Here is a 13,446-nt window from a genome sequence, read left to right as displayed (position 1 = left end):
TCCTTACTACACTGGTCGAAAGAATTAGGGGAACATTACTCTGGGGCTCTGTCATACTCCACTGAGCAATAATTGAGGACTGGGTGTGTTACCAAACTACTCCTTTATCTTTTACAAATTAAGTACAAAACAAAAGATCGTCACGTTTTAGTTCATTTACCTGACAAGATATGAAATGTCAGGCGTCTAAAACGAAGTGGAAACAATTGGTGCTTTTCATTGGACTTCGAGAGTTTCAGCAACATGTTCACACTCCGTGAGCGTTTATCTCCGCCTGACACATGTCATGCTCCGTTAAGTCTACTGAGTTCACCCGGTGGTATCCATTCGCATTCTTGAACGACAGACCTTGAGAGTTCTTGGAGAGTCTGAGGTGGAACAGGACCACAAAGAACACGTCTGTCAAGCATTCCCCATACATGCTCTATGGGGTTCAGGTCGGGACTCACCTCCAGCCACTCCATTCCAGAGTTCACCATACACTACTGGTGTCGCCCGACACATGGACCCTGGCATTAGAAGGAATTCAGGGCCACCACCGTATGCAGCTTCCACCACATGGCCCAACAGGATCTGTTTGATGTATCGTTTGGCAGTAAGGCGACCATGTGCAACGACAAGATTCGTATGACTGTCGACGCCAATGGCTCACCACGCCGTCACGGATCTTTGGCCGAATCTGTCGATTTCCTGGACAACGTTTGTCACTAACTGCTCCGCCCTGCATCTCCACACACGAACACGACCATCGCCTGCCGTCGGAAGGAATCTGGACTCGTTTGTGTATAACACGTTTCGCGAGTAACGAAGGTACCAGTTGACAAGGGAACGGCAGTTCGGAACGCACGTTGCGAGATTTTGTCGTGTGAGGCAAGGTACTCGAACAGTACGTCAGGGTCGTAAGATCCCTTCTCGTTAGCTGTTCCTTACAGTCTGAAAGCACACAGTGGTTCTAGTGGCCGTTCTGAGATCGTCTTACGGTGCTCTGGTACCCGTCATCGACGCTGGATCGCAGAGATAGCCAGATATTGGTCTTCATGTGGTGTTTTAACGAGTCGGTGACCTTTTCCAACTCGTCTTGTTTACTGATATGTCTCCCTGTAGCGTAACTGGAGAATACTGGTACACCGGCACTCACTTCCTTTTGAAGGGTCACCTAATGCTGTAATGAAGAACACTGCCGACAGGTGGCTTCAGTTGTTGCATATATCGAAAGCGAAGTTCTCATGCTATGGAATAAGGTTACAGGTACCGCCTGCACCAAACTTCCCCCGTTTCTTTGAGCGGTGCATTTTGCGGTTATTACTGTTTCCACAGATTTATTTCTAATAGGATAAACTAGCAGTAATAGGTCTCTTCGCATATTTGTATGCAATACTTGCCATGTATTTACGTTCGAGATTAAATGCCAGTTGTTCTGCACGTTTTCCTCCATTTCACAGAAGTTTTCTAGGGCTTCAGCACTGCTATACTAATTTTCGTGAGAGTGACAGCCTAATCAGAGAACAAGAAGTTTCTAAATTTTTAATTACCTTTCCAGAAAGCGGTGAGATTATCTCCGTACAAATACTTCAGCATTACAAAGGTACCAGGATGTCATCGAAATAACCGAAGAATTAGACTGAAAATTTGTTACACGGTAATAAAAAATTAATGGTACATAACGGTATGTACTATATTATTGGAAACAAAGAAAGAATTGTTACTTTGCTGGAGGATCTCTGTACCAAGCAGAAAGTACCTGTAATAACGGCATCTGGCTTTTAAGGCGTTTCAGTCCGTAAAACCTTTATCGAGATATATGAGCTCAGGATTTTGTAGCGGGAGTGGGTGTGAACGAAACGCGTGACGATAAGCAGCGCACATTGAAGCAAACATAAAACAGTTTAGGTGCTTGAAATTTGTTCTATGTTTAAGAGGCTGAGCAGTAAGAATGGAGCCGGCCAGAGTAGCCGAGCGGTTCTAGGCGCTACAGTCCGGAACCGCGCGACCGCTACGGTCGCAGGTTCGAATCCTGCCTCGGGCATGGATGTGTGTGATGTCCTTAGGTCAGTTAGGTTTAAGTAGTTCTAAGTTACAAGGGACTTATGACCTCAGAAGTTAGGTCCCATAGTGCTCAGAGCCATTTTGAATAAGAATGGAAAAATCTCACGTATTTGTTTTTCAGTGTGTATCCAACCGTTCCACATCCGTATCGCTTCAATTTGCTTAATGTGCAGTAACAACCTTAACGTCTTATTCTCTATTTAACACGGACATAGTTCTCAGCAGGTGTGGAATCGTACTTAAGGACAAGCCAGTTTACTAGAGTTTAGTGGAAAAGTCAGTGTCGACGGGAGGAAAGAGAGAGCGGCAGACTGAAGCTGAAGGGCGGGTACTGAGGAGTCCGCATCTGAGTTGCGATCGACAGGCAATTTCGGGATCGAGCCCCGCGGGTATATTGTTTTAATCTGTCAAGAAATCACACCCTTTTCAAAGTCTTCTGTGCTTGACTGCGTTACATCGGCACCATAATGCTGCCCTTTTACAACAGAAGCCAAAAGCGGCAGTTGCTTACTTCTGTATGTGGTCATACAAACAGGGGAAAGGCATTCAAGCTTTGCTGAGAGCTCAGGACATTTTACTTTCATGGTCTTTTCGCGAGATATACATTGGAGGAAACAATATATTGGTTGACTCTTCTAGAAAGCTACGCTCTCAGAACTTCAACAGTGAAGCACATTGCGATGCAGACAGCATCACTTGGCAGTATCTGCCACTGGAGTTGGCTGTCCATCTCCGTGACGATTTCGTGCTTACTAAAGCAAAATTTTTGATGAAGTCACTGTATAACTGGGCTTAAACTTCTAGGGAGGCCTATCTCAACAGGAAATACAACATTTCTTGAGTGCACTTGTAAGCGTATTGTCATACCGCTGGCTTAGTTGTGGAGTATCTTTGCGGGCAGCCGCGTTTGTAGAGCCGAGCGCGGGACACTGAACTGTTATGTTGTGTTGTGGGTAGCTCTGCATGTGAGAGGCATCATTAGTATGGAAGTTGAAGCGTTGCTACAAGTGCTATTACAGTAAAATGATGAAATATGGAAGGTGCGTCAAGATGTAATTAAAAATGAGCAGTGCCGCTGATAACGTATTTGTGTATCCTCTCGTTGCGTGTCGTACCGTACTGTATCAATGATCCGCGCCGCGTTCGGTCTTACAGAATGAACTGGTGTGAATCAGCAAAAAATTGATTACCATAAAAGAGCGCAGTCAAGTGCCAGTGTCTTGTAGCGAGCGTGAGAACGTGCGTTCGGTCATCGTGTTCCGCATCATCGACAATCAGCCGCGCCGCGACGGTTACGCGCACGCTCGTACAAGTGAGAACTGAGAACTGAAAAATTAACTTTACGAACAGTGCTATATCATTACTAGTGTCAAGGAGGACTGATACCAAATATCTGTGTACACGTAACGAGCGTAATAACTTTCGTGCGATCATTCGGCTTCCGCATCATCAACAATCACCCGCGCCGTGTCGGTTACGCGTGCGCTCGTCCGAATGATATGGACTGTTAATCAACCATTAATTGGGATAATACTTCTGAATTAGAATGTAAACAGTGCAACCTGCGACTATCTTTTATCGTCTCAGAATGTAGTCGTTCATAGCAGACGTCGAACAGTGTTGTGTCTTAACGTTGAGTGGCTCCCCTAAGCCGCTTGCACAATTCGATAGATAATTTCAGGCAAGCCAACAGCAGTGTGGAGCAGAACAGCACGGCCGCCGCGGTATTACCAGGTAAGTGGTGTGGACAGAGCGCACGGTCCATAAACGGTCACGAAACGACAACCACTTTATAATTTACCCCACCCCCCACCCATTAGTACTCCCTGGCGTGTTTCACACTGTATTTTACAGTTTACCGTACAATAGCACCTATTAAAGGATGTCCTCCATGCATCTAAATGGAATACTGCACTCGTCTCTGCAGTGAGTTACGAATTCTTTCAAACGTCCCCTCGTAAATCTCGAAAAGACTACAGTTCGCTGCTCCAGTTCTTCAACAGTTCACAACGCGTGTGTTGCATTGCTTAGTTCTGACGTAACATCAAACAAAGAAATCTAGAGGACTGGGGTTCGTGATATTCAGTGTACCGGCCTTGCTTTAGATGTCGTCTTACGTCAGCTGTACATGTAGTCGAGCAACATCATGATTGTAGCATATTCATGGATGAAATTTGAGCCATACTACAAGGGGGCGTAACAGAAATGTTTATATTTCAAACACATCTGTGGAAACTAGGACAGCACTTCATACATAATTGCGTGATGGCGCAATTATGCTGCAGACGGCGCGTTTGCGGACCCATATTTCCTGGAACGTTCTTGCCTCTGTTATAGTATACTCTCACCCGTGTCGGTTCTGGCAAGTAATTGAAGAGCGTATTTCCTAAGTGACGCAACTCCATTTTTGTTATTTTGCGAGTTATGCGTGACATAGCATTCGCTAAAAGCTATTTTATGTTACAGCAATAGTTGTATTTCCAAAACGACTAAATCTCTGTAAAAAGGGCGTGAGAAAATAGCAGTTATCTTCAAGGTGATGCATTTCCTAGCTGTTTTTATTTCCAAGCAGTCGAATTTCCAAACGGCCAATAAGAAAGCCAGCCTTTGACATGTGACCACCCAGCAGTACTGGCCGCTGCGTTTCGTTGAGTTTCGGTGTTTTCGTCTTATTTCTTCAAACATGTCGGAATTTCTCGATAATGTTGAATAAGTATCGTTAGTAAAAGGTAACTGAATCCATCGGAGTGGCAAAAAGATAAATACAGAGTGCGGAGATGTGCGAGTGACGGTCGCCAAGCGAGGATTTCGTGTAAACATGCTGATGGACGCTGCAAGGCAGCTAACTTACAAGTTTAAAGTTTCTGGCTATGAAAAGTTTCATTCGTTGTTTTATGGATTGAAAACTAAGGCAGATCAAGATAATTTCATTTCTAATGCTATAATCGTAACGAGATGCGAGAGGCGTAGAGGACAAGACGGAGAACGACAAAAAATTTCTGTAGAGTATTTCATTCAAATCTGTACTGGTCAAAAAGTAAAACTGTGTTGTTCTACATTCTGTAGCATTCTCAAAGAGACCCGAAGAGAGTAAGTCGTCTTGCAGCATTCTCTTCTTCCAATGGGGTTGCAAAAGGAGAGAGGTGAGGTGGCAAACGGCTCAATCAAAGAACTGACTCAATTAGAGAGCTTCATGTGCACCGAGGGACACTATTGCAGGGATAAGGCAAGCACTGTAATATTAATATTTCGAGTAATCGGAATAATCAGATGCAGTAAGAACCCCATTATAGGCCTACGTACTTTATTTACGTGTAAATCTCTTACAATTTGAAAGGGTCCCGCTAAAATACGAATTTAAATTTCACATTATTATTGTGTCTATGCGTGATATGTTATGTATAAATTAACTTCAACCGTACTAACGGAGTTCTAGATGCAAAAAGATATTAATTTAGGGTTATTATCACCTTAAAATGGTTCAAATGGCTCTGAGCACTATGGGACTTAACTTCTGAGATCATCAGTCCCCTAGAACTTAGAACTATTTAAACCTAAGTAACCTAAGGACATAACACACATCCATGCCCGAGGCAGGATTCGAACCTGCGACCGTAGCGGTCGCGCAGTTCCAGACTGTAGTGTCCAGAACCGCTCGGCCACTCCGGCCGGCATTATTACCTTACGTTGTTATATTTTCAGACTCCACATAGCAAGTATCTTCCACCGAAGTTATCAATTAGAACAATGTGGAGAATGTCTCATGAGGCCTATGTTGATAATGAAAGCCAAAAGCTGCAACTATCACTTTTACTACAAAATTTTCACTATTGCCTTCAACCTAGGATTTCGCACTCCTAGAACGGACGTTTGTAGCTTTTGCGAACAACGCAATCAACAATCGAAAAATCAAGATGATAATGAAATGAAAGAGCAGATTGAGTGTGAACTCTTGGTGCACAAGAAAAGAGCAAAACAATTCTACCCTCTAATGAATTACTCACTATCTGACAGCGCTACATGTTTTATTTTTGACATGATGCAGACCCAACCACTGTTACATACTTATTCAGACGAGGCGTTTTATTCACGCCGGGTGTGCCAGTAGTACTTGGACATCATTCAGCATTATGGTGCTAATCCTAAGTACATGCATGATGATGTCCACTTTTACACCCGGTGTGAACATGATGCTAAAAGCGGAAGATTATCAGCTGAAAGTGCTGTATACCATCACCTCGAAATGTTTCTTAAAATAACTCACATACTCGTCAAATTAACTCTTTTTTGTGATGGCTGTAGTGCCGAATGTAAGAACTATGTTTTGTTATCGGTTCTTTGTAAGCTTTCAGTCTTGTATCATGTGACCTTCCAGACTACTTATCGTGCTCTTTGCCAGTTGGTAGCGTTTCTGGAAGAGTGGAGATGATGATAAGGATTAGAACATTATTTTTAATAGAGTCGGTAAGGTTCATATTATCGACAACAACTGGAAAACTTGTGATTGGAAGAGTACACTCAGTCTGCGTGTTAAATTAAAATTAGATTTCAAAATATTTGAAATGAAGGTCATAAATATTACCTCAAAATTTGTCATTTGTAAAGTGCATTATTCTGACCAACTTGCTGGGTGCGAACATGGGCTATTTAAACGTGGCAGTATGTGATCCTGTGTTGTTCCTATGCAATCACCATTAGGTAATCCTTTGAAGATGAAAAGATCGAGGACGAAAAGTTTCTTTTTGAAAAACGTGCAGTACATGATGGTCGTCCTGTAATGATATTTTCTCTAAAGTGTTAAAATGTAATAACGAATAATGTCATTCCCTCTATTATTGTCACATGTATTACAAAAGTGATGGTAATAAACGCTCTTGTCAGTGATGGGTTTAAATGTTAGTCTGGTATTTCAATACTTTTTGTCGCTATACTGTCTTCACTAAAATACATATGTATTAAAATGTTCGTTATGACACAGCGTCTTATTATATTGACATTCAGGTAGTGATGGATGTAACAAAAACCAGGAATGAATCATTTCCTTTTATCGAGAACTTTTGTTCCAAAGTAACTTAGCTCCAGCACAAGTTGTGTATTTTCTAGGAGTGATTACATTCTGATTTTTTTTACTTTGGCATATTTATTTTCAATTACACAATGGTGTTACGTACAGAAAGTTATATTGTTCCAGTCAGCCTTTTGGATCCTATCACATTTTGCCGTTTCCCCAAGCTTCTTATTTCATGGAGATACATCACTTTGGAAATACACTCTTAAATTATGATACACTGTGTTTTGTGCAGGTGACGGTCCACAACTCTTAAGTACACTGCGCAACAGGATTAAAGGATCATTTTTTTCCGGAATCCCGTAATTGTCTCCGATAGCGACACACAAGTTTGCAATATGACTGGAAGGTGCCGACAACCTACTTCTGTAATAGTGCTGGCCGACACTTCAAACAGCAATGTATCGCCACTTTCGAAAAAAAAGTCAACAGCTCACAAATTCATCTGGAGTGTAAGGTGGGTTAATGACGTCACATTGACACCAAATTTCACCACAATTCTGCCCAACGCCACCGTGGACGTGTCACGCGATGGGAACATCGTCACAACACCTGTTATCCACATTTCATCCCTTCCCTTGACGCCTCTGCGATGGAGGTCGGAACTACGGCGTCCAGTGATGAAATCACGCGGTTTTCTTGTGGGTGGCCGAGGTAAACACTTAATACGCACCACAGCTCGGAATCTACGCGAAAAGTTCTCAGAGGGAAGCATAAAGAGCATAAATGAAACCACTCATTTCCTTGGGACGTTGATTTCGAAACATTTCGCAGTTTGCAGTGCGGCGAGCAGGGGAAGACATTCTTGACAAAATTTTATACTGCTGAAATGTCCCTGGCGCTTCAACCGTCCTCTAAGAACATCGTGGCCTAGCAACGCTCTTCAACGTGATCTCGCCCCTTTGGAGTGCAGTGCCTCCGCAGCTTTGAAATTTTTGCTTTGGTGTAAAGCGTGGAACCACTAGGGACCGTTCAAAATCATTCGGCGAAATTTCAACTTGATCCGAAGCAACAAAGAGTCCTTATGCTTCTTGAGTGTGATAAAGGACCGGTGCGACATTCACACATCCGTGGATACAACGGCAAGGGTCCCACGAGCAATACTGGCAAAGCTGTTGTGTGTTGTGATACAAACGTTAACAGGAAAGAGGCCACAAGCACGAAACATTTAATTTTTAATACTAAATATACACAACAATACATCGAATGTATTATTCTGTATCTTTAGTACTCATGTAGTGAATGCATTGAATATAGCTGATCTGAAGATCGAAACCGATAGTGAATAGTTATTTATCAGCAGCTGCACGAGGTTAACATCTGAGGTTTTCCCAATATGATACTACAGTAAATCGCCCACCACCGATCCTTTAAAGACTCGAAACCCCGGTACAAAACAGCTTCCAACGTCTGGTTACTTTGGAAATGAGTTAACGTGCAAATACTTGACACTATGAGCTGGAAAAGTTTTGAAATTACGTTTAAAGTTTGTTGGAAGTCGCTAAGACCGCTCATTATCAGATATTGGCTGAGTGTAGATAATTTGCTCCCCCTTTTAAGCTGTACCTAGTTTCTCACCCATCTCAGGCTTTATTACGTCATATTCCCGTAGTATATGTCCTGCAGTGATATAATTCTGCAGGTACATTTACTGCTATATGTGGATACTGTCTGCAAAATTTCTTGAGAATAGAGTTAGTAGTAAAGAATAATAAATTAAAACGTCGTGCTTCACGCTGAAGTTTTACTGCATTGTCGTCTAGTCATAAACATATTTGGGAGCAATTAAGAAGGCGCATCAATGCTACGAGTACACCGGTGCGTCTTCCCCAACAAGCTGTTCCCAGATATGTTTATGACTGGATAACAGTGGACTGCACTGAGCGGCACAATGGTTGATGTATATCACCCTGGTGCTTCTTCTCCTGCGTGCTCCTCCCAAATCGGTGTGCGTTCGACCGCATGCGCACTTAACATGTTCCAAAACGTCGCGTAGAAAAACAGAATTTTCCGGTGTACAAACCTTGAATTGTATAGGTGATAAAAAAGATAGGACTAGCGATCATTTGTGTATCCAACAGATGAGTCGTGTTAGCGACACTAACCTACAGTACAGGGTCCAATTATCAATATTACACAGTTCCTCCTGTTTAGACAAATGGAGCAAATTGGTTGTCATTATGTTTTGCATATTGTTCCTACGGTGGGCTTTATGTGACTTATGGGGAGGAAAAGTCCGTTCATGGGCTGTTCCTTGAAAATATAGTACAAAGCTTCCTTTTACTATATTTTTGCCGCCACCACGGACCAAAACACAGCCGAGGATTCCAATACAGCTATGCTCAGCAAATGACTGTATTTTTTACGATTTATTTCTAAGATCCTGATTTCGAACAATTTTCATTTTTGTCATGTCTTTATCCGTTTCCAGGATGCAGACGTTCAAAGTCACCCTACCCGTACACGTAAAATAGCACTTAAAATCCGATGTGGGGCGGAAACGTTTATAAAGTGACGTAGCACGGAGGAATATTCTGTAAGTGTCTCCGCTATCATGTGGGAATCCCATATTGTGGAACTAAAGCGGAAAGTCCGGTCACAACTAAAAATTCGTTTTTGGGTATTTCAATTTCACATAAGCAAAATATCTAAATTTTACTGATCAGTACATTTCTTTTCATAAGAGTTAAATGCCCTGCCACTGTAGTGGAAAGAAGGGAACCATCTGAAAAGTGCACAAAAACTATGAACAAGTTGCCGTTTATTTAAAAGACTGACTGAATAACGAGGTACAAGCTGCCTGATTTTATCTTCCTCTGCATCTGTAAAAAGTTCCCAAAAATTTCGGCATGCGAACATAATCGCGCTTTTTTATGCTGAGAGAGGAGATAGTGGCAGTGGCAAATAGACGGAAAAGCAATTAATACTGGAAGACAGTAGAGATAGGTTGTGTTACAGAAAGATCGAGGGAAAAGAGTGAAGGAGACAATGACTGGGAGGGAGGAATAAAGCGAAAGAAAAAGTGAGAGTGAGCCAGTGAGACACACAGCACGTGTCAATGACAAGAGCACGAGAGACGTAGCGACAGAGAGGAGAGACAGCAGCAGGAGGAAGGAAGTGAGACAGCGAGAGGGAGACAGTGACAGCGAGAGGAGACATCAGTAGTAGACAGGACGAATGGGAATGTGGCTGTGGCACTGGACACAACGACACAGGATAATGAGAATGTGCTGGGCCGAATGAGTGAGTGAGAAAGAGCAACTGGGTGTGGGTGGCTATGAACGACTCACAGTGATGGACTAGTGGTTGTGAGCTACAATTAGGGGAGCCTGTGGGAGTTGGGAGGTAAGCTGCATGTTTAAAAAAGCGTGAGTATGTTCGCACGCCAGAATTTTTGGGAAAGTTTTTGAAGGTCTTGAGAAAGATACAATGAGAGATCTGGTACCCCACTTTTCAGGGACAGTCTTTTAGATAAAGAGGAGCGTATTCATATTTTTTGTGCTCAGATGGGAGTACTTTTACGCCGGTGTATTTACGACTAGATGACGGTGCAGCAAGTTGCGTGGCACAATGGTTGAAGTGCGTAGGTAATTTGAAGATGAGAATTTAAACTACCGAAACAAGTTGTGTGTGTATATTTATTGCAATCTGGGTAAATAAAACATCCCTAGTAAGAAGATTATATTCTCAAAATCAGAGATCCCTCAGCTGCTGATAACGTCAGGTAGCAATAACAGATACACAGTTACTATTTGTAATGGTTGACATAAGATTGTAGCTCTTAATGAGCAGATTACGACAGCATTTTTCAGTTTGGTCAGTAACTGTATGAAACGGCGGGGAAGATTTCCTTCGCTCTTCGACTGATTGTTGTGTTGTGCCTACATTCGTATCGTCATAACTAATATTACTATTGAGATGGATGCATGGACACAGGCCGAAAGCCAATAAATGAAAAAAGAAAGGAAAAATATTTGAAACAAGTTTTTTGTGGTAGTCACTTTCGCAACAGCTGTACATAAATTACAGTAGTTCAAAAGAAAATCGCCTTTTTGCATGCTGCACGTTATGTTTTGTTTCCTTTCTTTTCATTTGGACACAGTGATTATCCTTTGCACACGTAGGTTATAGATTTTTAAAACAGTTCATTGCAATTTTTATAATAAAATAGAGAAGTACTTACAGATCGGCCCGTAATTCATCATTTGTAAGCCAAACAGCTTTCTGACTCTGTCATGTGGGAAACTGGTTGAAAGTTTGCAGTTTTCCTTGTGGTCGTTGGTTTCTAAATATAGCCTTTAACTGCCACTTTCTGTGTCTAGAGCGTCATTCGTTTCTGTACGTGTTGCCAGCTTTCTCAGGTTTTGGTTCCAATTGCTTTTTCTGTGACTATATGTATGCTGATGTAAGTTCTGTGAAGGAAAGAGAGAGAGAGAGAGAGAGAGAGAGAGAGAGAGAGAGAGAGAGAGAGAGAGAATGTGTGTGTGTGTTTGACCTACTTTTTGTACATCTATGCTTACTTGCGTAGGATTTGTGATCATCTATTGGTATTACTTTCTGTTATATGATCGGTCAGTGTAAAGAGTGGGTATTTAGTTATAGTCACTTGTAGTTTAGTAGTTTAATAGCATCTTTTCTTCAGCCTGTGTGAAATGCTGAAACACAAATTTTTGTCTCGCATTAAAGTCGTGAGACAGGCAACCTGCAAGTGAGGTCTTGCACCACGAACCGTGTTATCCCTTAGTAATAAAGATCTAGAATGAAATCTTCACTCTGCAGCGGAGTCTACCTGATACGAAACTTCCTGCAAGATTAAAACTGTGTGTCGGACCGCGACTCGAACTCGGGACCTTTGCCCTTTGCGGTCAAGTGCTAGTCTTGCAAGTTTCTCAGGGGAGGTACTGTGAGGTTTTGGAGGAAGGAGACGAAGTACTCGCAGAAGTAAAGCTGTGGGGACGGGTCGCGAGTCGTTCTTGGTTTATTCAGTGTGCAGAGAGCACTTGCCTGCGAAAGGAAAGAGGTCCCGATTTCGACTCTGGATCCGGCACACAGTTTTAATCTGCCGACAAGATCCAGCATACCATTTGTGAATGACGAGAGGCAAGTGGTGGAGTGCCCATACCTGGGGGGATATCCTCGTGCCGGTGCACGGATCCGCCGTGGGGCGCACCGACGGCGGGCACCTTCATGATGTGCAGCGACTCCGCGTCCTCCGTCGTCGTTTGCAGCGTCCCACCGGCGCCGCCCTCCCAGTCGGCACTTCCTTCAGGTCCACGGACATCTGCCGAGAGGTCTTCGATGGGCAGAGAGCGCTGCAAGCCTCTGAGGCCCGCGCTGTCCGCCTGCTGCGCTGCGGCGCCGTGTCCGGCGACCGCGTGCAGCAGCAGCAGCAGCAGCAGGCAGAGCCTCGTCCACCTGGAGGAGGGTGGTGCCGCCGCCATCCCGAGCGCCGCACTGTGCAGTGCGCGCCGCGCCGCGCCGACTACTAGGGCTGCGGGCCGCCGCCGCCCAAGGCCTTCCAGCCGCCCGGGCCCATGCCGCACGTCCGCGGCCGCTGCTCGTTCTCCGACTCCTCGGCTGCAAGGACAACCCCTCCGCTGTCACAGACCGGTCACACGGGGAGGAAGATACCCACGCGACGCGCGCTCCCTCCTCTCACTCGCCGTCTCCTTACGCAAAAACACGTCCAGCAGTTAACACTGCCCTCTTCTAGTAAACAGTGACGGCGGCGGATCCGAGACGTTCAGAGTTCACAGTTCTGGTTTTCTCCGAGGCAGTGGAGTCAACTCGTTTGAAACGGCAAAGATATCCACTCGCAACATTGCCAGTGGTGTCGTGGATGGCACCAGCACCCTTACCCCCGTAATTCAGTGCTCGGCCAGTCAACGAATCTTCACCTGCTATTCTCCCTGTATCTGGATATACGAAATATTTTTTGCTGCCACTGCTCCTCCTGTGACGAAAAACAAACACGATACTTCATTCCGTTGCAAGCTTTAATGTAGTAGAAATTAACAAAATATGAACACCATTGTGTCCAATAAAGGTTAGCGGTTTCTTTCACTCTCTAGGTACAGCTAAGGCGAAATGGCTGCATGAAAAAAGTGAAGAAATGGTAAAGGAAATGATAATACAATGTAAGCTTACACGGCCGGCGTCTTCTTCAGTTATAATTACCGCGCTAGAGGCAGTCCTCAATGTACAGGGGGTTTCCGTAAGAGCGTAGAAAAATGTAACAGGACACAGAGGCCGGCCGGTGTTGCCGAGCGGTTCTAGGCGCTACAGTCTGGAACCGCGCGACCGCTACGGTCGCAGGTTCGAATCCTGCCTCG

At 43.9% G+C, this 13,446-nt stretch overlaps 1 protein-coding gene across 1 annotated transcript in view; it reads right to left on the bottom strand.

Moving 5' to 3' along the window:
- The window catches only part of LOC126336250 (nose resistant to fluoxetine protein 6-like), a 304,641-nt gene extending 291,853 nt beyond the window's left edge, over positions 1-12,788 (bottom strand). Inside the window, exon 1 of the mRNA XM_049999743.1 lies at positions 12,237-12,788. Within this exon, the coding sequence (XP_049855700.1) occupies positions 12,237-12,555 (319 nt within the window). The 5' untranslated portion in view covers positions 12,556-12,788. The remainder of the gene's footprint in view (positions 1-12,236) is intronic.
- Positions 12,789-13,446: the final 658 nt, after the last annotated feature.

The sequence above is a fragment of the Schistocerca gregaria genome, chromosome 2 (assembly GCF_023897955.1).
Source record: "Schistocerca gregaria isolate iqSchGreg1 chromosome 2, iqSchGreg1.2, whole genome shotgun sequence".
Classification (NCBI taxonomy): Eukaryota; Metazoa; Arthropoda; class Insecta; order Orthoptera; family Acrididae; genus Schistocerca; species Schistocerca gregaria.
This window is presented reverse-complemented; position numbering and strand designations above follow the sequence as displayed.